This window comes from Anas acuta, chromosome 15 (genome assembly GCF_963932015.1).
Source record: "Anas acuta chromosome 15, bAnaAcu1.1, whole genome shotgun sequence".
Taxonomy (NCBI): Eukaryota; Metazoa; Chordata; class Aves; order Anseriformes; family Anatidae; genus Anas; species Anas acuta.
This window is the reverse complement of record NC_088993.1, coordinates 15,451,167-15,476,300: the sequence shown is the minus strand read 5'-3', so window position 1 is coordinate 15,476,300 and position 25,134 is coordinate 15,451,167. Positions and strand designations below refer to the sequence as shown.

The window sequence follows — 25,134 nt, the reverse complement described above, 5'->3', positions numbered from 1 at the left end:
GCTCCCACCAGGGTGTGGAAAGGTAGAAAACATTCCAGCTGTAGGGATTTTGATTGGGTTGGGAGCAAGGTTCGGGGATGTGATGATTCAGGTGGGTCCAGAGCTGCAGATTTGGGGAGCGGCTCCAGCCACCCGCATGCAGCAGCCTCCCAGGGCGAGGGGGCACCTCTCCAGCTGCATTTTGGGGCAGGGGGCCGTCAGCTCCTGCTGCTGGGAGCTGGGGAAAGCGCTGCAGATTTTTCTGGAAGAGGGCTGGGAGGGGTTGCCCCTGCCTGGTAGGGTCTGCGTGGCTGGGGGCAGGTCCCAGCCTGGGAAATCAGAGCTGGGGGGCCCTGCGGTCCGTCCCCTGCTCTGGGATCTGTTTTCCTTCCTTGCAGGAGAGCAGTGCCAGGCTCCATCACACAAGCCCGTTGGCTTTGATGGCCCCGGGGCAGCCTCAGCCTTGCTGAGCTCCCCCAACCACCCCTTTCCTTTCCTTTTGTCTCTTCAGGTGGCGAGATGGGAGCACAAAACGCGAGCGCTCAGCCGGGTCTGCGGCTCTCCACACACCGCCTGTTACTGCCTGGGCACTGTGATCCTGATGCTCAACTGCGTGCGGAGCCACTGGTAAGGATCCAACTCTTTGTATGGAAACCCAAAGAGGTGTCCCCACAGGGCATGGGGACGAGGGCTGTGCGCTCTGCAGGGCTGAATCCATCCCCAGCGTGTTGGTTTTACCCGGATCCCTTCAGCCAGCAGATTTATTCCAAGGTTTGGAACACCCCAGTCAGGCAGAGGGATGCAACGAGGTGGCTGTGGGCAGGAGAGCAAACCATCAGCACCCATCGGGTGGCATGGATTTTCTTGCCCCACTCTTTTGGGGCAGTTTCCCCTGCCCTGCGTGCAGCTGGGTGGCAGGAAGGCTGCGGGCACGTACCCAAGAGCAGGATCCTTTAATTTTCTCGTGAAAACAATGACCAAAATGAAGCCTGTTTTTAAGAAACCCCCATTTCCTGTGCGGGAGAGTGGGATTATCTGTGCACTTAGCGAGCAGCCTCTTCAAACTCTTATCTGCGATCTGTTTAAACACTCCCTGTGCTAATAGTGCTGTGTGACTGATGCGCCCTCCACCACGGGAATACGTCCGCTGACGTTCTGAGTGCAGCACAGAGGTTTGCTGCAGACGATTTCCCCGATGCCAGCAATTTATCTGCGATCTGATAGGCTTTATCTTCAACGCTGTGAGGAGAGGCAGGCTCTCTACTAAATTTCCAGATTCAATTATGCCAGGGTCAGAGCTAATGGGTTGTTTAGTACTCCGGGTAATTTCCCAGGCACAGAGATCTCAGGTTGGAATTTGCACATGTATTTAAGAGCTCTGCCTTCCTGGAAACGACACCGAGACCTGCCCTTGCCCTTCTGCCTTTGTCACCGCTGCTTCTTGTTGCAGAAAGCCCAAGAAAGCTCGCAGTGAATGTGGCCATCGCTGAGTGCAGGCGGTGTGGGGCTCAGTGCCCGTGGCTCGGTGACATGGCACGCTTGGATTTCGCTGGGGAATGCCTCGGCAGTCTCAGGCACTGATGACACAGCTGCTTGTTGTTTGGGAAGCAGTGCAAAGCCTTGAGCCCGGCCTTTAATTAAAAACACAGCTGATGGGGGGGACGATCCCAGCTCCTGGGGGCTGAGCGTTGATGGGGAGGGTCAAGGAGGCCTGAGCTGTCCCAGCACTGCACCCCAAGCTCTCCAAATCCTTCCCCTGGGAGCCACGGGATGCTTTCAAGCTCCATCCCCAGCTCCGTGAGCCCTCCACAGCCCCAGCCAGGAGAGGCTGTGCTGTTTGGGAAGACGTGATCCTGCCCCCTGCTCACACATGAAAGCAGCAGCCAGCCCCAAACTGGGCTCCAGCTGCCCAGAGGAGGACTCGTGGATGCGGGCACTGCCATCTCAGGGCTGCTTCCACCAGGAGGGGCACAGCTCTCTTCCTTTCACTTTCCCCTTTAATCATTTTTTTTTTCTCCAAGTCACTTCTGCTCGGCTGCACTGATGTTTTTGTGGGCAGGGGCTGCTGGGGAGCGCTTGGGGAGCCCACAGGAAGCCTCTTTTGTTTTTAAAGACCTGCTTCCTCTTCACAGCTGTATTTTTGACAGGCTCCCAGCCAGAGGTGGAGGCAGGGGAGGGAAGAGCAGACAAATTCTGCAGGTTGGCATCTGGGCTGCAAGCTCCGATGCCTCCCCTTTCTCAATCTTGTCCCCAGGTCGGTGCCGTGATGGTCTCACGCATTTTTCCATCCAAAGGGATACCTTGGTTGTAAGAAAAGAAATATTCCATGCTTATTAAGCAATTAGGTGCTTCCCAGCCCTGAGCTTCGTTATCAGCCCCGGCGTGTTTCTGAGAAGCAATGCAGAGTGACCTGTGACCAGAGGGGACCTGCTTAGTCAACCGCACGAGGCAGGCACCCTTAATTGCTTCGGAGCAGCGATGATTTTCATGATGTTCGTTTGGCAAGAAGCAGGAGCTTCTTACTGGAGCTCTTATCAGGGAAAACAACTCCTGAACTTCTGCACTGCCTGCCCGCACTGTGTTCACGGCTGTTACCCTGTGACACGGGACATGCCCCTCTGTATCCTCCTGCACATTTCCATCCCGTGTCTCTCTCTGGGTTTAGCCACCTTGTTGGCATCCCTCCCTGCTCTGACTGTACAATAAGCCAGGGGTGCTGCCTTTGGAGCTGTCCCCTGCTCCTCTTTGTATGCTTTTTCAAACTCCTCATCCCACAGCAGGCGTGTGCAGATGCTTCTGTACCTGGGGACCTTACAGACTTCCCACCTTTGGGGTCTTGGGGTGTTTTTCCGAGCTGTAACAGCACCACCCCGCATAGTGTGCCAAAAGGGGGATTTGGCAGATGCAGAGCGAGGCCCCTGGGGTGTCTGGGTTGTGGTGCCTTTGCTCCAAGCACGCCCTGCAGAGGCTGAGCAAGGACAACACCTTTTCAACAGAAAGAACCCACCCTGGGACCCGATTCAGCCCTGGGAGGGGCCGGGTGTCATTCAGTAGTGCGCTTCTTTTACGCTCAGCTTGTTTACTTCCTGGATTTGGTATCAAGAACAAGCGTGTTGTAAACGGCATCGATCTCCATATCGCAGCGTTTTGTCACCACGCTCATGATGGGAACTGAGCGTGGCCCTCAGCAGCCCACGTCCCCTCCGACCCACGCTGCCAGCAGCAGGCTGAGCGTGGCTGGGAAAAGCTCCGGGTGGACCAAAACACCTCGTGCCCCCCACGGACCCGCTGCCGGGCACGGAGAGAAGCTGCTCCAGCCCCCGGCTGACCTAAATAACACACACCCCGGCGCTGGCAGAAAGGCAAAGTCATTATTGGCAAAAGAAGCTGTGAAGATGATGACCGGGCTCACAGTTGCTGGTGGTATCGGCGGGATGGTTTTAGGCTTTATTTCCTTTTTTTTTTTTCTTTTTTTTAACGAGCGAGGTCTTTTGTTGCGGCGTGCAGGCAGCGGTGCTTGCCGCTGGCCACCGCTGGACCATTTTCCCCCTGCTGCCTGCTTTTGCCAGGGGGAACAAAGCCTCCAGCACGGGGACGGGGACATGCCGCGCAGCCGCCTGCGCCCCTGACGCTTCCCACTGCCTGCCAGCCCCGGTCCCACTTCTGCCCCAGTTGCACTTGCCCAGTTTCCAGGCTGATTTTGGGGATCAGCCGAAGGGAGCGCTGCGGCAGCGACCCAATTTGCTTGATGAGGTCTTTGCTCTGCTTTGTGGGGAAGGGGTTACAAAATGTGGTCACCGCGTGCCACCGAGAGAGGCCCAAAGAGCTGAAAAGCTCAGCTCCTCTCTCACCACATTTCCAGGCTTGCTTCGTGCTCTGTGTGGCTTTTGGGGATGCATTGGGGCTGCAGGTTTGGTTGGCTTTCTGTTTTTGCAATATAAGCTCCTGTTTGTGCAAACCTGGCCACGGGTCCCCTCCGCATCCCCGCGGGAGGAGCGGTGCCCCCGGTATTCCCCTTGCCCTCGAGGCTGAGCACACTGCGGGTTAAAAACCACTTCCAGCTGTGTGACACCTCCGTCCCCGCGCTGCGGGGCCATTTCCAGAGTGCTTTTCCAGTTCATGTGCTTTATTCCCACCACGCAGCACCGTCTGCACGGCAACAGCCGAGTGCCTGAGCAAACGCCCTTTGTTTTGGGAAAGCAGCGCCGGTTGCCTTGGCATCCTGGGGCAAACCCCGCTGATGGGGAGGTTGTGCAGGTGGCCACGGGGCTGTTTGCACCCCTCAGGGAATCAGCCACGTCTGCCAGCTGGGCCAGAGCTGGTGGATTTGGGATTTTTGGCTGGGGCAGGGAGCGGGTGCCGCTGGTGTTTGTGCCGGCAAACCCACAGGTACGCATGGGGAGATGCTGGGGGAAGCCCCGTTTCCCCCATTTCCATTCCCCAAAGCTGGGGGGCACCCCGCAGACCCCCTCTACCCCACAATCACTGGCATCCTCGTGACAGCAGCCGGGGATGTGATTAAAGTAGGTCACAGCCCATCCATCCCTGCCCTGGGAGGAGGGCAGCTCCTCCCCACGGCACTCGCTCCGCTCGGCGCACAAAAGCGTTTCCAGGTACCAGGACAAAGCCCGGCTGCAAGCAGCATCCTCTCGGGTGCCGAGCCGGGACGCTGCCTTGCAGCACAGCCAGCAATAAACGCTGGGATGAACGTGACTCAGAGGCACATGGAGAAAGGGACCGGTGATGGGTGGCCGCGGGACTCGTGCCACACGACGATGGGGACGGCCCCCGCTTCATCCTCCCCATGCCAGGAGGGTGAGCCGTGGCCCCCGGGGGGCTCCCCCGCACGGATGCCACAATCACTGCATTTGCTGACGGCTCCGTGCTGCTCGTCGTGGCCCGGCATCATAAATTGCTTGAAAGGTTTATTTACCAGTGCTGAAAACTCCGGCGCGCATCATGTTTAATGCAAATAATGTGTGTCTAGGAAGGTGGAAAGCAGCACTGCAGGGCAAGGCAGCCCGTTAGCTCTGCGCAAACGCCTCCCTGCCTAGCTGCAAGCCAAAAAACAGGGCATGAAGCAGGGCACGAAGCAGGGCGTGCTGCTGAGGGTAGCTCCTGCCACCCGTGAGAAGGGAGGATGGCATCAGCTGGAGCAGGGGACGCGGCTTTGCCAAAGCAAACAGCCTCACGTGCTGGTTGCAAAACCTCCAGTTCGTGCTCTCGAAGCCACCTTTGTGCTTCTCATGCTCCGAGGCCGAGGCAGGTCACGAGCACAGGATAGGGGAGCTCCAAGGATGCAAGATAGCATTAATCCTGCTAATCCCGAGCAAAAAAGCAGCCTCTGAGCACCACGCCATACCTGCACCTCCCTGCTCACATCTTTTTGCATCCCTTCAGGGCGATGGTTTTCCATCCAAACCCCGGCAGTGCTGGTAGCAGGGACGCAGGTTTGGGCTTCCTCAGCGGGGACGCTTTTATTATTGAAAAACAAACATCAGGGATGCGATGCGAAGGGCTGTGAGGTTGCTGGATTGTGCCTTCCCGTCAGCACTGGTTTTAAACAAAACCAGGATGAACCTGGAGAGCAGAGGGCAGCGTGCTGGGTCACGGAGGAGCTCTCCAAGGCTCCTTCCAGCTCCCTGCCCAGCGTAGTACATTTATTTTGTGTTTTGCTTCTTTGCTCTAGTCCATGCTGAAGGATGAAACGGCTTGCTGTGGGGGCCTAAAAGCTCCCGGAGAGTAGGAAACCTGGTAGGAACGAGCTCCAAGGAAAACAAGAGGTATCAGCCAGGTCTGTGCACCGTAAGGTTTAAGAAACATCCTGGGCTTTGCTTGGCGAGTGCCTCGCAAGGTGCAGCCCCGGCTCTGTCAGCTTCCCTGGCAGGACTCTCAGCTCCAATTTGGGCAGCAAAGAAAACCAAGGGATTTGCAAGGCTCGCAGAGCTGGACGTTAGGAAAAAAACCCTCCCAAGCAGCGCAGATAACATCACACGAGCTGGCAGCCCTGAAACCACCGGGTCTGTTCCACGCGCAGAGCGGGGAGCACGAGGAGCAAGAGGCAGGCAGCGATGGCCAGGGGCGCAGGAGTGCTGTTATTCCACTTGAATTTCAGCCTCCAGGGTGCTCATTAAAACAAAACAAAACAAAAAAAACGCTCCGAGTTTCCTACCTCGTGTGTCAGCAGCATGTGGAGAGGCGCTGCACGCAGCTCCGTGGGGCTCTTATCTCATCTGCCTGTTATTAACGGGCATTTCTGAATCACAGCCTTATCTTGTTTGGAGCCCTCCGCTCGCACCGGAGCTATGCGAGGCGCCAGGGCTGCCAAGCCCTGCTCCTGGGCAAAGTTCGGGTGGCCCAGGACAGGGGGGTCACGGATTTTGCGCTCGCAAACAAGCATTTGGGAGGTCAGACCCGAAATGCCTGCCTAAGCCTGGAGCCGAGAAGCACAGCTCCAGCATTTTCCTTTCGCTGCTCCCGTCCTCCCCCTGACTGTCAGGCCTCAGCCGTGAATCACTCCTGGGCACGTGGCGAGCCCACAAAAGCTGCAAAATGTTTTGGTGGAGAGGAACGGGGGTGGGAGCACGAGATAACCCCGGGGGATTGTTCCCCAGTCCTCCAGGTCCCGTGCTGAGGCATCGCAGCCTCCAGCGTTTGCCAGGGCGTCTTTGTGCATTTTATATTTATTTTTTTTTTTTTGCATCATATTGTGCATTGGTGGGGTTGACATTTCCAGGACATTTCCAAGACATTTCCACCAAGGGTTGCGAGTTAAAATAAGTGCCCGAGGTCAAGCCCTGGCTGCTCACCATTGCTTCTCCCACTGGAAAAGGGGATCCTGAGAAATGTCAAAGGGCCCCGAGGAGTGTCTCCCCCAGCAGCATCCTCTCCCAAAAGCTCTGCCTCTCCCGGAGGGGGGTGATGTTATTAACAGCCCTTGTTGTCTCTCTGACAGCTTCACAGAAGCCATGAAGAGCCAGCCGAAGCTGGAGGGCTTGGACAGCCCCTGGGCTTATTGCTCAGGCTTGGTCATCTTGGCTGTAGGGACCTTGTTTGTCATCTCCAGCTTCTTAGCACTGGGATTCACCGGGACTTTCCTAGGTAAGCACGAAAAAATTCGGCAGCCGAACCTGAAAGTTCATTGAACCCTCAACAGGGGTCTCTTGGCCGGGCAGAGCCCTGTAGGAATTTCGTCCTCCTTGTCTCTGGGGAGCTGTAAGGTTTGTTTTGGCTGTGTGATACCGCAGCGTGATCCAACCACGCCGTCACCTTGCACGGAGCTGCTCGTTGCACAGCCGGCCTCATCGCCTCCGGTGTCGAGCCTGAAATTGTAGAAATACGGCTAATTATCTCGGAGATCAAATGTCCTGCAGAAAGAGCAGCCCAAGGGCAGGGCTCGTGAGCAGGTCAGCACCTGCATGGCGGGGAGGAGGAGGAGGAGGAGGAGGAAGGGGAGGAAGAAGGAGAGGTTTGAGCCATCCAGGCGCCCTGCGCTGAGCCCCCAGCTGCCTGACACGCGCTCGGGCAGGATCTCATTTGCTCTTCCCCTCTGCAATAAACCTGACATCCGCTGGCAGATCCTTTTATCTGCCGCTTTCTGGCAAAAGGCAGTTTCCACTGTGCCTGCTTTCCCATTTAGAGAGTAATTCTATTAGCATTGTTGACTTTAGAAACACGCCAGTATGTGTGGAATTCATAAAAATAAAATCGAGACGGGAACAATAAATATCGAAGGAGAGGGGCAGCTCCCGCTGGCTGCAATAATCACAGCCCCGGCTTCCACCCCGCATTTAGGCTGTGCTTTTGCAAGTCCTTTACAAACCAGATTCAATTAGCTCCTGCAGCGTCTCCAGGAAGAGGAGAGGGAGGTAACAAGCCTTCCTGGTTTCAAGTGGAGGCGCGAAGAGACGCCTTGGGTTGGCCAAGATCCTGCCGCCAGAAATAGAGCCCAGCACTCCTCAATGTGGGCTCCTGGCTCCGTGGGGCACCCCTGGACCCCAACCACCGGGCTGTGGCTCCCTCCCAGCTCGCCCACAGCCCCCCGGAGCGATGCTGTGCGCGGAGATGTGTCCGGGGAGGCCGAGCACAGGAGCACCCAGCGGCCGGAGCTGCTTGAGCGCTCCTGAAGCCCGGCCAGCTCCGGGGCTGTTTACGTAAAGCCTGATTCAGCCGACCAGGAGGAGACCCACTGGGCTTGAACCACCAGGGAAAAAAAACAAACGAATGAGTCAGGCTCGGCGTAAGCAGGGAGCGTGGCCCCGGCCCCCTCGGTTTTGGCACGGCCGGTGGTGCCCCCCGGGGAAGGGAGGAGGCGGGCGGTGGTGGCCCACATCGGGCACTGCTGCTCCGTCCTGCACAATGGCTCGTGCCGAGCCTTGGCGTGACGCAGCAGGGAGCAGGGCCAGCGCTGCCAGCTGGAACGTGACGGGGACGGCAGGGCAGAGCCGAGCCACCGCAGTGCTTGTAGGGCGGGAGGCGCCGGGAGCATCCATCCTGGGGATAGAAGCTGGTGGTCAGCTCCAGCGAGCCCCAAAACCCAACTGAGAATGATATTCAGAGTGGTTTCTACCGACACACGGGGTCTGCAGGGCTCAGGGGTCTCACCTGGGTTGAGCACCGTCCCCTTGCACACCCAGCTGGTGTCCTGGGGCTGCGGTGGGAGCGGGGTCCCCGGCGGTGTGGGTGCTTCTGGCTGTGGGTAGCAGGGAGCTGTGCTTCTTTGGCACCGGGTGTCATTGCATCATCCAGCTGCTTCTCACAGCCGGTTGAGCTCAAGAGGAGTTTAGAGAGCCTGAGATGCCTGAGCACTTAGCGAATTTGCTGGGACAGCTTTTGACCCTTCCCTCTCCAGTTCTCCTAAAGCAACGAGGGCTGAGCCATGCGGGACATGGAGACTGCATCGGGGCTGCCCAGGAGGACCCCTCTTTAGGAACTTTAAGCTGCAGAGCACAGCACTTTGTCTCTTAAATGCAGGCTAAATGGTTCACAGGAGCCACCCTTCTGCCACAAGCCTTTCTGTGCCACCCCATTGCCCCCAGGACCAGTCCCAGCCTCCGTTTGCATGCGGCCCCTTGCCACGACAGCCCCGACCTCCTTCTCCCCTGCAGGACCCCGCTCCCACCCTGCCGGCGCCAGCGTGCCGATTCGGAAAGCGCCGTGTGCTTGCTGGAATTCAGTTCAGGGCCATTTGCCCGATTTTCTGACAAAGGCAAGAACAAGTGCTTGGCTTCCCGGAGGCTGGGGGCACCCAAGAGGCAGCTCTGAGCCCATCTCTCCGCACCCACGCGCGGTTCCTTGCGGTGCTGACCGACATTTCAAGTGAACCAAACTCGACCAAGCTCTGTGAGTGGGTTACGGTGGATCTGGTGGCTCTGAAAAGGGGCAGTGGAGGCACTTCGGGCTGCATTGTGCTCAGGAGGCCATGGGAAGCTTAACGGGGTGCATCGCAGGGCTTTCTGCTGCCAGGATCCAAAGCAACCCCCAGAGCAGCATCTCCCCTTGGGGGCAAGGTGATAACACCGACCTCCAGCCAAAAATATACCCAAAATAGATCCCAAAGTGCCTTGCCCTGACAGGGGGCAGATTCCTGTTTCGAGGGCTTGATGGAGACGCAGGAGATGCCCAGGCTGAGGCTGATGCCCAGCCCCTTCCCTCAGCACCTGCCTGGCTGTGAGAGCCTTGCAGATCCTCTCCTCCGGTTGCGTTCCCTTTGTGCAAACCTCCCCGGTGCCAGCGTCATTTGGGGCGCGAGGTGTTCAGCCCCGAGGCGAGGGCGGGCAGGGATAATGAAGCATTTTGACACAGAAGAAAGCGCAGCAACGGCAGCGCTTGGGGGGTGCTTTCTACCCGAACAATCTCCGAGATGCATTGCCAAGTAACTGTGAGAACATATAGTATAAATACCAGGCAATTATCTCACTTAGTGGCCTGTAGTTAAAGCCCAAAAGCGTTGTATAATTGGGCAGGCGCTGTTTATCCTTGGAAAGAAATGTCTTTGCACCACGTGAGGTCAAAGAAATTACCCGGCGATCCAGGTAATAATAATAACCTTGAATACTTTGCACTCCCATAATGTGCTTTATCTGGATTTCCAAGCGCTTTCTCACCATACATTAATCCTCGCCCCCACTGCGCTATGAGAAATACCGATATTATGGTCGGCACACAATGGGGCTGGGAGGAGACGTGCCCAAGGTCAGGGAACGGGCTGGTGGCAGCGCTGGGGACAAAACTCCGGGTCCTGAGCTGGTGGACTGCTGGCTTGTGCCGTGCCTTGTGCTGCGGACACGGAGCAAAACCCTTGCTGGGCTTTGTGGTCTTATTGTAAGAGCAACGGGAGGCAGGGCTCTGCATCCCAGCTCCTTTGCCCCCCCTAAAATGCCGTTCATGAGCTGCACATCTCCTCACCTGTCATTTTATCCAGGCACCCTTCAGCAGCACCGAAAAGATGACTCCGCGCTGGATGGGGAGGTTGAATGCTGACAGCTCTGAGAGCTGTCCTCATTACGGATGACAATCACCTCCTATCATCATCATCATCATGCCGATAATTGAGTGTTTTGTAGGCAGAGGTGCTATTTTCTGAAATTCTGAGAACTTCTCTGAGCCACGAGATAAGGGTGGCACTGAGAGAGGGTGGCAGCGGTCTTGATTGTAGCATCTCAAAACACCATTACCGTGCTCCGGGCTTATTTCCCCATTAAATGGCTTCGAACCTATGCGCTCGCTTCCTTGTCGAGTGACTTTAGAGGGGCAATTTTCAAAGGGGAAAGCAGAATCAGGCAGGTGGGACCTGGAGAGCTGTGTCCTGGGGAGGAATGTAGCTGCCGCAGCCTCGCTGCACTGCACAAACCTTCCTCGTGGGCAAAGAGCCATTCCCGGAAAAGCTGATAGACACGGAGTAAACAGTCAGCCTATTTACTGCAGCTTTCTGAGCCTGCAAGCCAGCAGTAAAACCCCTCATTCACCTTCATTTTCCTTTGCTCTGCCTCCCCAGCAGGGATACCCCAAGGAGGGCACCGCGTGCCGAGCCCCCCGAGTCCCCAAAATTCCTGCCTTTGTGGATCCTAATGAGAAACCCTCTGCTCGCCCTGCAGGTGATTACTTCGGCATCCTGATGGAGGCGAAAGTCACCAGCTTCCCCTTCAGCGTCCTGGACAATCCCATGTACTGGGGCAGCACGGCCGTCTACCTGGGCTGGTCCCTCATGTGAGTATGTGCCCCCACCGGTAGTGCCATGGGGTAAATGTGGGGTCTGTGCGCTACGGGGCAGGCACAGGGAAGGTGTAAGGTGCTGGCTTGGACCAGGGGCCAAGGAAATTGTTGGCGATGGGAAATCAGCAATAAAATGGCCGGGGAGTAAAATGGCAGGGAAAGCACAACGTGCCCTGGCTTCTCGCTTCCTGGCTATTTTTGTGCCTCTGAGATCTTCTGCTGTCATGAAAGACTTGCGGCATTAGTGGTAGAAAAATAAATAACGGCCAAGCGCCGGGGAGAGGAAACATCAGCAAATGCTCTGCCGCCGAGCGGGGTCCTTGGCAGGCTCTGCACATGGAAAAATCAACAGTCAGGGCCGAATTCATGCCGGGAGTCACTCAGCAGGGGCAGGGCGCTGATACCAGGGATCAGTGTGACCCTGTAATTACCTCCGAATAAAAACAAAACAAGCCAACACACCCTTTCCCCCACTGCATGGCGATAACACTTCCGAAACACTCCTCATGTGATACAACACGGCTTAATAGCCTGCTTAGGAGGAAATGAATAGGCTGTAATTTAGCAGTAAATGAGCAATATACTCTATTCTGTGTAGTAAGTTTTATGTGGCTTTCATTTAATATCACATCTTATTTATTTGCCCAGGAGAAAAAAAAAAACAAAACACTGGCTGCCTTGCCTTGGGAGCCCGTTGAGCGTTACAAGTCTTTATCTCTACGTATTTTGCATGGGCACTCCTGAACGGACCCACCTCTCTTCTCTTTCTGTGGAAAAATAAAACCTTTTACCACTTTATGGTCCCCTTTTCAGCCACGTCTGCGGCAGCAGACCAGTCTGGCCCCTGGTAATAAGCCAAGCTGATGGCTCCCTTTGCACTTTGAGATCCCCCCCCTGCAGCCGTCAGGCATCGCTGCACAAGGCCATTCGCCTTCCTTGCAGCCCCACGGCAGCTGGATTGGGTCCAAACCCTGGGAAATGGAGCCCGAGAGCCAGCCTCACGTCCTCGCTACCCGTGGCCACCGCACGGGGGGACAGCGTGGGGACAGCGGGGCAGGAGGAGCCCCCCCTGCCACACCGCAGCCACCCAGTGTGACGTACCCGAAGGAGGAATTTGACCAGAAGGAGTTCATCAGATTTTTATTATTTTTTTTCTCAACCAGCATCAAACGATTTCCTGGAAGCTCTGCCGAGCCCCCTCGAGGTGTTTGTGCCGCAGAAATCCCCCCTTCGCCCCCGCGACACAGCAGCCTCGCCCCGGGTGCTCTTTGCTTGGCCTTCCAACACACAGTCCCGGGGAAAAGCAGCTTGAAGCAGCTCAGGACAGCAGTGCGATTGCCTCTTTTTCTTGTTAAAAGGCTGCTCCCATAAAGGGCAGCAAGGCGTGACAAATAATTGCTGTTGACAAATTGCTGGAGCTGTGCAAAGTGGCACCAGGACACCACCCGCCTGGCCCTGGGGAAGCTCGGCGCAACCCTCCCCGCTGTGTTGGTGGCCGTTTGCCTTCCCCCTGATCTCGGCTTGGGTTTCTCAGTTTTTCTGCGGGTTCCTGGGGCTCTCCTGAGGTCTCGCTGGAGTCGCAGGGCTTTAAGATGTTGGGTGCCTGCCCGCGGAGGGGCCAGATTTAACATCCCGGGGGCGGGAGGGATGCTGCAGCTGAGCTGTTGGTACAGGAGAAATGCATCTGCTGACGGGTTTTGGACGTGGCCTGAAATGTAGAACGTATTTCTTCCCCCTCGGTGATGTATCATGCTCCATATCGTGGCACTGGAGCCCGGAGGGTTGATTCATTCCCAGCTGTAAGGGCACGTACCGCGTAATGTCAGCGAGCTTGGCAGCGCCCCAGACAGCCCGCGATTAGGGCTCCGACGTTAGGAACATGCTTTGGGGCCAGAGCCGTTGTTTTCTCCCTTCTAGGATATTGCAAATATCCCGGGCTTGACTAACGGCAGCTGCATAGTCAAAATAAACGCGTCTGCCAAATGTGCTGCGGGCAGAGCTTCGACCCCTCGGTGCGTGCAGCGAGTGGAGGGGCTCGGGGCTGTCGGGGGATGCCCAAGGGGGATGCACGGGGACAAAGCTCACCACAAAAAGGGGAGTTCGGGGAGGAAAGGGCTGCGAGCAGCAAAGTGAGGCAGGAGCAAAGCAGCACGTCCAGGACCAGCGGTGCTGGCGGGGAGAGACACGAGCCCACGCGCATCGCTCTTGCCAAAAAAAAACCCACGGCAATGGGGAGCTGCAGCAAGGGGTGGGGGCAGACAGATTTCCTATCAAAATAAGTCCTCAACTGCTACCAGGACCACAAAAAAAAAAAACAAAAAAAACACAAACCCTACCTGGCTGACTCATCAGCAACCCTGCTACAAAACGAGCCGTGGCTCAATAAGTAGGTCGGGCTCGTAAGAGAGCAGAACCACACAAATGCTCCTCGTTTCCCGAGCCGAGCGGCCTCATTTCTCCCCCAAGATAAATGGAGCGTTGGCTGTTTCGAGACGGCTCCGTGTATCGGTGGTCGGGGAAGTGTTTTAACTCATGGCAACAGGCTGTGTAAATCAGAGCTGGCACCGCAGCCAAATGATGCAATTAGAGGTCTTGCTGTCAACAAACAATCATGCAAATTTGTTCCCTCTGATACAAATCAAGGAGGAGACATGACTAAGCATGTAATAGCAGGGGGTGGGGAGACGACCAAGTTGCCCCGTGTATCCTAATGAGGAAAAAACTTACAGCAACGTGGAAACAGTGAAAAAAAACAGTGGAAAGGGTGAAAAGTGTGTGCACCTCTCCAAAAGCTGCAGGGTTCAAGTGCTTTGAGCTCTGCTCTGAAGGCATTTTTCCCAACAGGGCTGGCCCCCTTTGCACGAGGCTAGCAAGATGTTTATCCCCACCAGAGACCAGCTAAGTACGTTTTATTGCTGACAGCCAGCTCTTGTCCCCTTCACAGAGCTGTAACCAGCAATTAAAGGCAATCAGCAGCGTCCTAATTAATGGCAACGCTTGCAGACGGTGGCTGGAAGCATGGGATGCAGACAGGATGCGTTGGGGGGGCTGATGCTAAGCGATGGACTGGCCACAGCCACGTTTCTTGCTGCAGAGACGAGGCTGGGATCTGGTGGGGAATTTGTGGTGTTGGCGGCTGGTTTGGAGACTGCCGAAATCCCGGTGCCATAGCAAAAACCCGGCTGCCCTCGCTACCTTCTGCCCCTCACCCCCCGATGCTTTCAGGCCAAGCATCAAAGAATTGACCCCAACACGGGCAGTGCAGCATGGCAATGGGGTTAATTCTGATTTTTTGGATTTTTTGGCCCCCTTGCTAAAAGAAAAAGCAGCCCCATTGCACCTGTAGTCCTCGAGCACCGCTGCAGCGCAGTGTGGCGGTGGCATCAGCCCCCGTGCTGCGCCCGGGGACCCTCTCGGTGAGGATCATTCAGCCAGGCCCTGGGACCAGCCAGGACCCTCCCAGGGCCACCATCTCGCTGTGTTTGGTGCCATGCACTGCCAGGTGCCTCCTGCAGCCCGGGTGGCCCGTATTTCTGGGCACACCAGGCGTCTCCCTCGCAGCAGCCTGGCTCGGCGCCACGGCCGCCCGTAAGCAGCTGCTCAGCTATTAAACAGCCTCCTAATCTCCGGACTTAGCATCAAAGCAGGAGCTCTCTTCACGGAGACGTGCGGGGATCAGACTTAAAAGAAGTCGCCGAAGTCGGCTGGGGAAGAGGCTTTGCCAAGGAACATCTGTCTAAGACAGTTAACATTAAGTACAAAAAAAAAAAAAACCACCAAAAACACACCGCCTTTTGTTCACTTCTGTTTAATGAGCCGGCGAGAGCTCTCATGGAGCCTGATGTCTCATTCCACTTTCTGAAGCAGGTCTTGCATAAGCCCATGTACTCACCTGATCTTCTCCTTCCCTTTCAAAACAGGCACGCAAGCCCAGCTGGCCTTCTGCTGACAGCTGTAGTGGCAATTTCCTACACAATTGCAGTGCTCTACGAGGGGTGAGTAGCTCTGCAAAAGTGGAGGGCTTCTAATTATTCCGACCAGCTTTAGCTCCCAAGGTTTCGGGGAACTGCAGAAGCAGAGAGGGTTTTTTTGTTTTTTTTTTTTGTTTTTTTTCCAATTGATGCAGCGGGGAAGAAGGAAAACAGAGGATTGTTTTCCAGTTGTTTTGATAATGGGCAGATTCCTTTCCGAAACTATGTGCTGAGTTCTAGGAACATTTGCGCGTTTTGTTTATTTTTATCAAAGCGAGGTTTTTCTCCTTCGGCTGCCCGACTCCGTCCGCACAAAAGCACTGAGGAAGGCAGGACGAGGACTCATTGTGGCAGCTGAAGAGGCCCTACAGGAAGGACTCGCATTTTGTGGCTCCTCGGATGGGCTCCTCTGATGTTTTACGCCACGGTAGCCAGGCAGCCCTGGCTGAAGCAGCCCAGAACCGTTCCCAGAAGTACTGCTTAGACTTCAGCAGTACAAGGGCTTCTGTCTTTTCGGGGAAGAAGGAGGGTTTTGGGGCACAGCTTCTGTGCCCCGAGGCGAGGCAGGAGCAGAGGTCACCCCAGAGCTCCCAGCACTTTTCATTTCACCTTCCTCCCCCTTCTCATGCCCCTCTCTTTTGTCTCTGCCCCCTCTCTCCCCACGTTCCTGTCCCCCAACCACAGGCCTTTCACAGAAGAAATCTACCGGAGGAAACAGAAGGGAGCAAAGAACAAGTAACGACGGGTACGTTTCCTGATCAAAACGTGTTCTGTTCACCAAGGGGGGCTCCGGAGGGGCTGCTCTGCTGGGTGCCCCCACCTCCGGGCGCACTGGATGGGGACAGGAGCACTGCCCACCGTCCCAGCCCTGCCTTCCCCTCTCCCCAGAGCCCTTCCTGCATTTCTCGGGAGCGTTGAGCCTCAAACCTCTGCACAAGCCTGTGTGGGAAGGCTTCACACACAGCAGCCTTTGTGTCTGCCTCCTGGCAGCCGACCAGCAGCCCCCAAACTGTTTTGATCACATACTTGAGAGTCAGCACGAGGGAACGCTGCTGGGGAGCTTTGAGGCTCCAGGTTTGATCTAAACCAGGCGGAAAAAAAGCAGATATTGGCCAAAAAGCAGATAGTGGTGCTCCAGCGAGTGCCCAGGGTGTTGTACGAGGATGTGTGTGTCCTACAGCACTGCAAGGAAATTGGGCATCCCTGCTCTGTGCCGGGGCTGGGGGCATTTCTGTGCATGTGCTCACACCAGCTCACTGCAGAAACTCAGCCCTGGCTCGTTTGTTGGGCTAAAGGCTTCTGCAAAATCCTGGCCCTGCTGCATGCGCACGTCACTGCCCAGGCTCCTTTCCCTGGGGTTAAACACCACCCTGGAAACCTCCCTTTCCTCTGCCTGCTGATGGTTGGAGAGCATAGCCCCTTAGCCTCTGCCCCAGCAGTGTCCTTAACAGCCTCCTCTTGTCTCTTTGCCTTTTTTTAAAGCAGTGTCTTGGATACCTCGGCGCAGCGTGCCTTTGCGCTCCCCACGCTGTCCGATTTGCCCACTTTTCCCACCGAGATGTATCCTACTAATTAGCCCAGCAACCCCTAATGAGCCAACTGAGCACCCTGCAGTATTGGAAGCAATCAGAGGAACAGTACCAGCACCTCCTTGCTCAGCCCGTGGGAGCTGGAGGGTCCTGATCCAAGGTCCCCAGGGCCTCCCGACCTCTCCTCCTGCACCGATTATTGAAGATCTGCAGGGTACAAAGCAACCCAGCTCCAGCTCCGGACCGGGGGGCACTGGGGGTCTTTCACGAGCAAGCTCTGAGCACTCAGGAGCACCGGCTGCAGCTGATGCTCTGTGCAGAAGGCACTGGAAGCAGGCTGCTCGGGACGGCGATGCCACTCGGTGCTTTTCGGGGCAGCTCACTTCATCTCGTCGCTCGCTCCGCAGGCTGACACCTCGGAGGGGCCGATCCCCCGTAGCCCCGCAGCACCTTTGCAAGCAGACGCTGCCAAAGAGGCACAGCCTGGTGCCCCCGGGGGCTCTCAAACGCTGCCAGGTGAGGAAGAGGGGCAACTGCTGCAAAGCCAACACCAAACCCTTCTTATCCGGAGCAGTGAAACCTCCCCGACCACGGCGGCGGTTTTCCAGCAGTGCAGAGCCCTGTAGCATCTCTGTGCTGCTTGCAAAGGGGACTGCAGAGCACGGAGATGTGAACGCACTACCTAAACCACTGCCTGGGGACAGCAGAGGGATGGCAGCTGTCCCGTGGGGAAACCCCAGCACGGAGAAACCACGCTGGGAGCAGAGAAGACCAAGGGGAAGAGCCAGTTCCCATCGGGTACCCGCAGAAGGACTGGACCTGGCCCTGGCCGTGCCGGTGCCCCTTCCCTCTCTGCACCCCAGGGATAAACCCCATCCATCCCCTGCTTTGCCCCAGGGTCCTGCCCCCCCTTCCCCACCACCCAGTGCCTTCCAGCTGTTCTTCACTGCCTTGCAGGGGCGGGAGGGAGGGTTGGGAAGGGGTTCTTCCCCTCCGCCCCCGCGAGATGGGACCAAATACAGCCTGGGCTCATCCTGAGCCCTGCTGCTGGATCCAGCCCTGAACGGGACGGTCCCAGGGCTGAGGCTCCAGCCCCACACTCAGTGTTTACAGATTCCCAGAACAGTATGAGAAATAAGCTGTAAATGACCAAAAAAAAAGCAAAAAAGCAAAAAAAAGCTCCCGGCAGAGGACGGCGGCGCAGGGAAGGGGGCTGTGGGATCAGTCCTGGTCCCATCCTGGCACAGCGCCTCGTCCCCGCGTTGTGCCATCCCCTCCAGAGAGGGTCCTCGCTTCTCAGAACAGCCCAATTCCCTCTTGCTTGTGCATGGTTGTAATTCACCCTCCCAGCATCGCTCAACGGGAATTAAAAGTGTCGGTTTCTTTTCAGCCCGGCCCCGGTTTCTTTTTCCTGCGCTCACGGACACGGTGTCTGTGCCTCGCCGCTTCTGAGCCATCGCACAAGGATTATTTTCTTGTATTTCTGTCTCGGCGACCTTCCCCTTGAAGACTGGGGTATAGTATTTTATTTTTAGCCAAGTTTCCACATCCCCTCCGTGGTTAATGTTTATAGACAGAGGCTCAAACAGCCCAGTGCCCATAGCAACCAGCGCGGAGAGGATGCGTTGCATTATGCGGACAGTTTATGTCAGAGCTGCCAGTCCTGGCTCAAAGTCACTGATGTAAATAAATTCAGATTCGGTGATAGGTGCAATCAGTATTTACCAAAGGGGCATGTGCTCGTTAGGGGAGGATTACTCTAACGAGGGCTGTGTTTGTGCTGTCTCGCTCCCGGGCTGGGGAGCGCGTACGCCTGTCCCTGTCCTGCCACGAGGCTGCAGGGCCCCCCCTGCAGCCCAAAACAGGATCCCCCTCCCTGGTCCCCAAAACAGGATCGGGCCCCCCAGGTGGGTGCCTGTCACCACACACCCCGTTGATGCCGCCGCTCTCCTCGCAAGCTGGTGGCATCCCAAAAGCACAGGGGCTTGGTGCTGTGCCGGGAGCATGTCGCAGACCCCATCCCCGAATCTGCCACTTCACACCCAGCCCTCCCCACTCTCATCTCACAAAGCTTTTTGGGGCTGTGCTGGCTCTGTCACCCTTTTTAGGGTCTTTCCCCACAGCAGCCGATGGGGGTGAGCGCGTCCCATGCCTGCAGACGTGGCTCTGCCTGCTGGGAAGCTGGGATTTGGTGTTTTGGAGACGTCTGCTCCATTCCCTAAAGCAAAACCAAGGAGCTTAACGGGGATGTTCAGACCCACCTACACACCCCAAGCCTCCCTCTCTGCTGTTTTTGGGGGAATTCGTTCTGTTTGGGACCCATTCTCAGCAGTGAGCACCGTGTGCCGTGCTGTGCCACGGGGAGGAGAGCCCCGAGGACCCATTATTTATTCATGTGTGCTATTTGGCCTCCAAGCCAGGCTGTGGGACTCCTGCTGCTTCCAAAGCTGAGGCCTCAAAGCACCAAAAAGAATCCCTCCTGGGTTATTTCTGTGCCACGATAGCAGCTGGCCCTTCATGAGCAGCGTAGGGCTGAAGCGTTGAGAGCGGGTCTTGTGCATGGCAGGGACAGATCCAGGGCAGCCTGGCCATTCACCCCAGCACCTGGGGGCTGCAGGCATCCTCCTGGCATCCTCCTGGCTCCCCAGGGCACGACCCCACTGGCCAGGGCTCCCTGACCCTAAGGACAAGATGGTCCCAGTGCCAGCAGGGGCAGGACGTCCCCCCGGCTCCACAGGAGCACCCTAACACCACGCAGGGTCCCTGGGATCCCTGGAAAAGGTGGGCCTGGGATCGTTCCCAAAAATCCTCGTGTCTTGGGAACGCGGCGCGGGGCTTGCTGGGTTGTTTGAGCTTGGCAGCGGGGTTTGTTTGTAGCCTTGGGCAGAGCCGTGCGCGAGGCGGCAGATAACGCGTCCCTCTGTGCGCCGCACGTTTCCCCAGCGCAAACACCGGGAAAAAAGGAGAAATTGGTTAAATGACAACTTCTGCCTGGCAGGGACAGCCAGGTCACCGCGTCCAGCACATCACCGGGGTTTTTCCCCTGTGTGCCTCCCTCTCATGTGCTTCACACGCATGTGAGCATTTGCTCGTGCTCTCGAGGGCGTAAAACCACCTGTGATATTTTGGGGGGGCTCAGGGCCAGCTCCACGCTGGGGGATGACAGGCTGACGGGCTGCACATGGGGGTCGCATCCTGCCACCCTCTCCTTGAAGGCAGCCACGGCACAGAGCTGGGTCCGCGGCCCCAAAAGCCCCTCGCTCTGCATCCCCCACCCTTACCCCGTGTTTGCTTTCGTCCAGCGAAGCTGCACTTCCTTCACCTGGGGGAGGAAAGGCCATCGGCCCCGACACGGAGAGCAAACAGCGTCAGCCAGTAACAGAGAACAAACACACGGCGCAACCCGGGCAGCGCGTCGCGCATCAGCGGAGCTGGCAGGAGGTTTGGGGCCGCAGGACAAGTCACGATCCCTGTGGGGTCCTGCCAGGTCCGGCCCCTGAGCCTGCAAGCCGTGGTGTTTGGGTGGAGAGGGGGGGGACGGGGGTCTGGGGGCTTCTGGAGGTGCTGCTGCGTTGATTCCTGATGCAGAGGCTGAGCCGTGCAGCAGGAGGGGGCTGTGGGTTTGTCTGGCACCAGCAAATGGGTTGGGATTTGGTGCTGAAGCAAAGCTGAGGTTTGGGCAGAGGAATGCGCATGGGTGTGGGGGCTTACAGGGGCTGTTTGGGCACTGAGTGCCCCCCCAGGGCTCTCTTAGTGCAGAGAATTGGGCACGATGCGCCCTGTCCTTACAGGGAAGGAATAAACCAGGCTCCCCTATCTCTGCTGCACGGGGAAAGCAGCCCTGGGCTTTAAACTGGTCCCAAAGTAGAAATTCAATGGGTAAAGCACCCTCAGGGAAGCTCACTCCAGGTGTGAAACCGCCGGTGCTGGCGGTGAACAAAACCCTGGTGGCAGCAGGAGCCGTGTGGGGAGCTCTCAGAAGCCCCTCGGGTCCCTACGATCCCAGAGCTTGTTTCAAGGCTTCAGGGACGACCCCGCAGCGTGGAGCAGCAGCAGCCCTCACCCACCATCACCCTGCCCCTCGCATCGCCCTTCCCAGGCCGTTAACAGCATCCAAATTTCCCCGACCCCATCCCACCTCCACCAGGAGGGGGGCTTTACGCACGTAGCTCGCTCCCTGTGCCAGAGGACAAGTTTTGAGGCTGTTTTCTTTAATTAGCACAACAAAAAGCAGCCCCGGGACAGCCCGCGGAGCTGCCCAAGCTGAGAGCATCATCCTCGGGTCTTATTTCCAAAATCACACAGGGAAGCAGAGGAATGTGCTGCTTTTTCCATGCTGCTTTTTTGTTCGCGGGACAATTGTTTACCCAGGGTGGCTCCTTGGAGCTCAGCTGCTCGCCTGCCCCGGGCTGAACCCTGCCTGCAGCAGGGACAGAGGTGACCCCCGGTGGGTTTTGGGGGCAGCGGGGGCAGGTGTGGGACCAGGACACCAAACACCTGCGGGCTCCGTGCCCACCGCACCAACTGCACATCCCTCCACCAGCTCAAGCCCATCTCCAACTGCTGCCACCTCTCGGGCTCTGCTCTCTCCCAAAAGCCTTTTATTTTTGCCCCAGTGCCCTGGCAGGTGCTGCAATTCCCATGGGACCCCCTGAAATCGGTAGAGATGCATCCATTGGGGTCATCGAGCCCCCCTGTCCCCTACACCCTATATTCCAGGCCTGTATCTGCCTGGGTCTGGTCACCAGTGCCCCAGCATCCTCAGATCCGTGCCGAGATCTGGGCATCGAGCTGCTGCCATGGGTTTGGGTGAGTTTGTCGCACAAAATCCCTCCGGGGTGGCTTTCCATCAACGTCAGGAAGCGGGGCTGATAACCGTAACCAGACACGAGTCCCAAGGGCAAAAATTAAAGGATGGGAGAAGGGATACAGACGGTCAGGAGAACACGGCACGGCCAAAGCTGCCCCATGCCTCCCACGGAGCTCTCCCCCGGGTGACTGAAGGAACTGGGGATTTGGGGACGTGCCTCCAGCTTTCACTTTCTCTGTTAATCATATTCCCAAAGAAAAAGGAACTGAGAGCCATGAAAGCCATGGCGAAAGAAGCAGGGGGTGGGTGGGGGGAAGGAGACAAACGAGCGGCCCACCTCTGCACCGCGCCTCGTCGGGGGAAAATCACACATTGTGAGTTAGGGGCCGCTTTTGAGAAGCCTTAAAGGAGGTTTAATAAAACGAGACAAGCTAATGATATAGGGAATTAATAGCAACCCTGGATGCTGCGCCTTGATTTAATCAGATGCTTTTCCCCAGGGGGGGGGACAAGGAAAAGCGAGAGCTAAGCCCTCCCCTCCCCAGCTGCTCCCCTCGCCTCCTCGCTCCGTCCCAGGGGAGCAGCAGGGCAGGAGCTGGAGCCCTCGCGGCCCCGTTGGCCTCCGGCAGCTGCTGGGAAGTGCTCAACCCACGGTGATCGTTTCTGAGCGAGCTGCAGGCTGTGGGGCTGAGAAAACGGGGAGATGGGCACGTTCTGAGGAACACGGCCCAGTCCTGGGAGGGGAAAGCAGGAATTTGGGAGCTGGGAGCGCTGGGAGCCGGGGCGCAAAGCCCCGGTGTGGATATCAGGAGATAAGGAGCTCACGTCGGATCTGCTCTGCAGCCCAGGAGGGGTTTGGGGTGCTGGATGTGCCAGAGGAAGGCACAAACAGGCTGTCCTGTTCTGGGTTCCTTCCTCCTCCCTTGCACCCTGAGGATCCAGCTGCGAGCCCAGCACAGCCTCAGCCACCCCAGCTCCAGGTGCTGATGCAATCGTTTCTTCCCTCAGCATCCCTCCAGGACGCCTCTCCCCGGGCTTGGCTGTGCGATGTGTGCTCAGTCTTTCGGGTACATTTTGCTTCCTCCATGCCTGCAGAGGCCGGTGCTGCCCTGAGCTCTCTTTGCCTGCTCGCACAGTCTGTCCGAGAGGGGCCCTGGGGAGCCGCGTGTTCTGTCGCCGGGATGTTCGTGCGGCTTTCGGGGAATTTCCTCTCCTCGGTGACTTGTTTTGGGCAGCTTTCGTTCATCAGCAGGCGGCTGGAGAGCACGGGCGGGCGCAAAAAATAAATAAATAAAAATAGAAATAGCAAGAAGCTAGGGATTGATCGGTGCTGAACACGTTTAGTTCCAGAAAAAGGTGCCTGTGAGCAGCGGGTTTCGTGCTCAGCAGCCTGCCCCGGGCTCTGGCTGTACCCAGCAGCTGCGTGAGCCAGCGGAGAGCCTCCTGCGTCCTGCAGGAGAGGAGCAGGCACCCCACAAGCGGCGGGGTCAAACCGTGTGGGTTGTACAGCAGCTGTTTTACCTGCCCCTGCGCAGGGCTTGGGCTGTTTGCAGGCAGGTCAGAACTAGGTGGTGATTTTTCACAGGCAGAGCCGTGGGAAGGCTGTGCCTCGCGGCGAGCTGGCTCCGTTAGCATCCATCAGAGGCAGCTGGCTCCTGGCAAACGCGCTCCGCTTCCAGCAGCAGACAAATTTCCAGATGATCCTGGGGGACGGAGACTAATGCCTCGTAATGCTCCTCTCCTCGGGCTCTGCGTGACTCTGCAGGAGCCTCCGGTGCTGCGGCCGGTGCCCACGTCCTCTGCTGATGGATGAAGCCCTGCGGGGCCCCTCCAGCCCCGGGGTCCCGTTCCTTGCACCCTGGGGGTCCCTCCCTGAGCAGCCCCCCGCGTGCCCCCTGCCCCAGCCCGTGCAGCCGCCCCTCTGCTGTCTCCAAAGAGCCTTTTGGAGCAAGCAAATGGATTTTCCATTTGCTGAAGCCTGCTAACCGAAGAGGAGGCTCGGAGCAGGCTATTTTTACCGACTCCCAGCACTATTAATAGCTGTACGGTTAACAATAAACCCTAATCAAGGTATTTGATTTGTCTGTCCCCCAGAGGTCTGCACTTCCTATTCCTCCTCTCGTTTTCCTTCAACTGCTTCAATTAAATGATCTTTTTTGTTATTTGGGGCTGATGCATCTGTGCTTCAGAAGCGGCTGTGAAGCCTCCTTGCTGTCTCAGCCCCGGATCGATAAGCTCTCCCTCCCCAATCTCCTCGCAGCTTCGCTGTGGGGCTGCCAGGGGCTGGACCTGCTCCTTGCTCCCACCCCACGGGCACCTGCAGCTCCCCTGCATCGCTTCCAGGTGCTCAAATCAACCTCCAGGGGTGAGAACACCCTCGGAGGAGCCGGCAAACTCAGCAGCATCCATTTCCAAAGCAGGGCTGGTGAAACGCCCCGTGCCCCATAAATCCCCATCCTCCACCCCGAGCTCCCTCGCAGTGCTGTAGCTCAGGGCTCTGCCATTCCGAGCCGTGCTCAAGCACCAACTTTTGCAATTTTTTTTTTTCACTCCTGGCTCCTCAGAGGTGCTTTGATTCCAAGTTTCTCAGCAGCTCGCTGCCAGCTCGGCTCTCCCTGCGTCCCATCTCCCGTTCATCCATCGCGCTGAGCTCTCCGCGCAGTATAGGGGCTCCAGCGAGCCCCGACCGCCCCAAACCCACCCTGGCCCCCCTGCCAGCATCCTTTTACCCCCTATCAGGCCGTGTCCCGGGCCCAGCAGCCCCCGACCCTGCCCGGCTGCTGCCGCTGCGCTGCCCGGCGGGGCCCTCGGCCGCGCTCTAGTGGGGGCAGCCGGGGCTGCAGGAGGCTGGGGCTGGGGTCGGGGTGGGGATGGGATGGGGTGGGCATGGGGCTGGGGTCGGGATGGGGTAAGGATGGGGATGGGGTAGGGATGTGGATGGGAATGGGATAGGGATTGGGGTGGGATAGGGATTGGGATGGGGATGGGGTAGGGATGGAGAAGGGAATGGGGTAGGGATGGGAATGGGGTAGGGATGGGAACGGGGTAGGGATGGGGATTTGGGCAGGTTGGGGATGGGGTCTTCTTGGGGTTGGAGATGGTTATGGGGTAGAAATGGGGCTGTGTTAGGGCTGAGGCTGGGGTCGTCTTGGAGATGGGGATGGGGTCGTGTTGGGGTTGGGGATGGGGTAGGGCTGGGGATGGGGCTGGGGCTGGGGGCAGGCTGGGGCTGGGGGCGTCTTGGGGCTGGAGATGGGGCTGGGGAAGGGCTGGGGTCGTGTTGGGGCTGGAGGTGGGGTAGGGATGGGGCTGGAGATGGGGTTCTGCTATAGGGCTGGTGATGGGGCTGGGGTCAAGATGGGGCTCAGGTCAGAATAGGGCTGAGATTGGGGTCGTTTTGGGAATGGGGCTGAGGCTGGGGTAGGGCTGGGGATGAGGATGGGGTCCTGTTGGGGCTGGGGTCGGGCTGGGGCTGGGGTCGGATTGGGGTTTCCCCACAAACCCCTCCTTCTCGGGGCTGCATCCCCGAGCTGGCCACCACCTCCCCTCTCCCCCGACACCCCAAAAGCGCCCCAATCCCTGCAGGACTTTGCCATCCGTGCGGGACTCGCCCGGGGCGCACGGAGAGGGG

General features: G+C 57.6%; 1 protein-coding gene and 1 long non-coding RNA gene across 4 annotated transcripts in view; one reads left to right on the top strand and one right to left on the bottom strand.

The window, feature by feature from the left end:
- The window catches only part of PEMT (phosphatidylethanolamine N-methyltransferase), a 38,219-nt gene extending 20,137 nt beyond the window's left edge, over positions 1 to 18,082 (top strand). For 2 of the 3 annotated variants that reach the window (XM_068699871.1, XM_068699869.1), the window contains exons 3-8: positions 491 to 606; positions 6,935 to 7,080; positions 11,076 to 11,187; positions 15,114 to 15,188; positions 15,849 to 15,909; positions 16,650 to 18,082. In XM_068699871.1, the coding sequence (XP_068555972.1) occupies positions 491 to 606; positions 6,935 to 7,080; positions 11,076 to 11,187; positions 15,114 to 15,188; positions 15,849 to 15,903 (504 nt within the window). In that variant the 3' untranslated portion in view covers positions 15,904 to 15,909; positions 16,650 to 18,082. Of the gene's footprint in view, positions 1 to 490; positions 607 to 6,934; positions 7,081 to 11,075; positions 11,188 to 15,113; positions 15,189 to 15,848; positions 15,910 to 16,646 lie in introns of all 3 variants that reach the window. The other variant, XM_068699870.1, reaches the window with a different exon arrangement.
- Positions 912 to 6,531, bottom strand: LOC137865101 (uncharacterized). The gene is made up of 2 exons (XR_011101756.1): positions 6,152 to 6,531; positions 912 to 2,279 (listed from the first exon to the last, which is right to left on the bottom strand). It is a non-coding gene; the product is annotated as an uncharacterized lncRNA (long non-coding RNA).
- Positions 18,083 to 25,134: the final 7,052 nt, after the last annotated feature.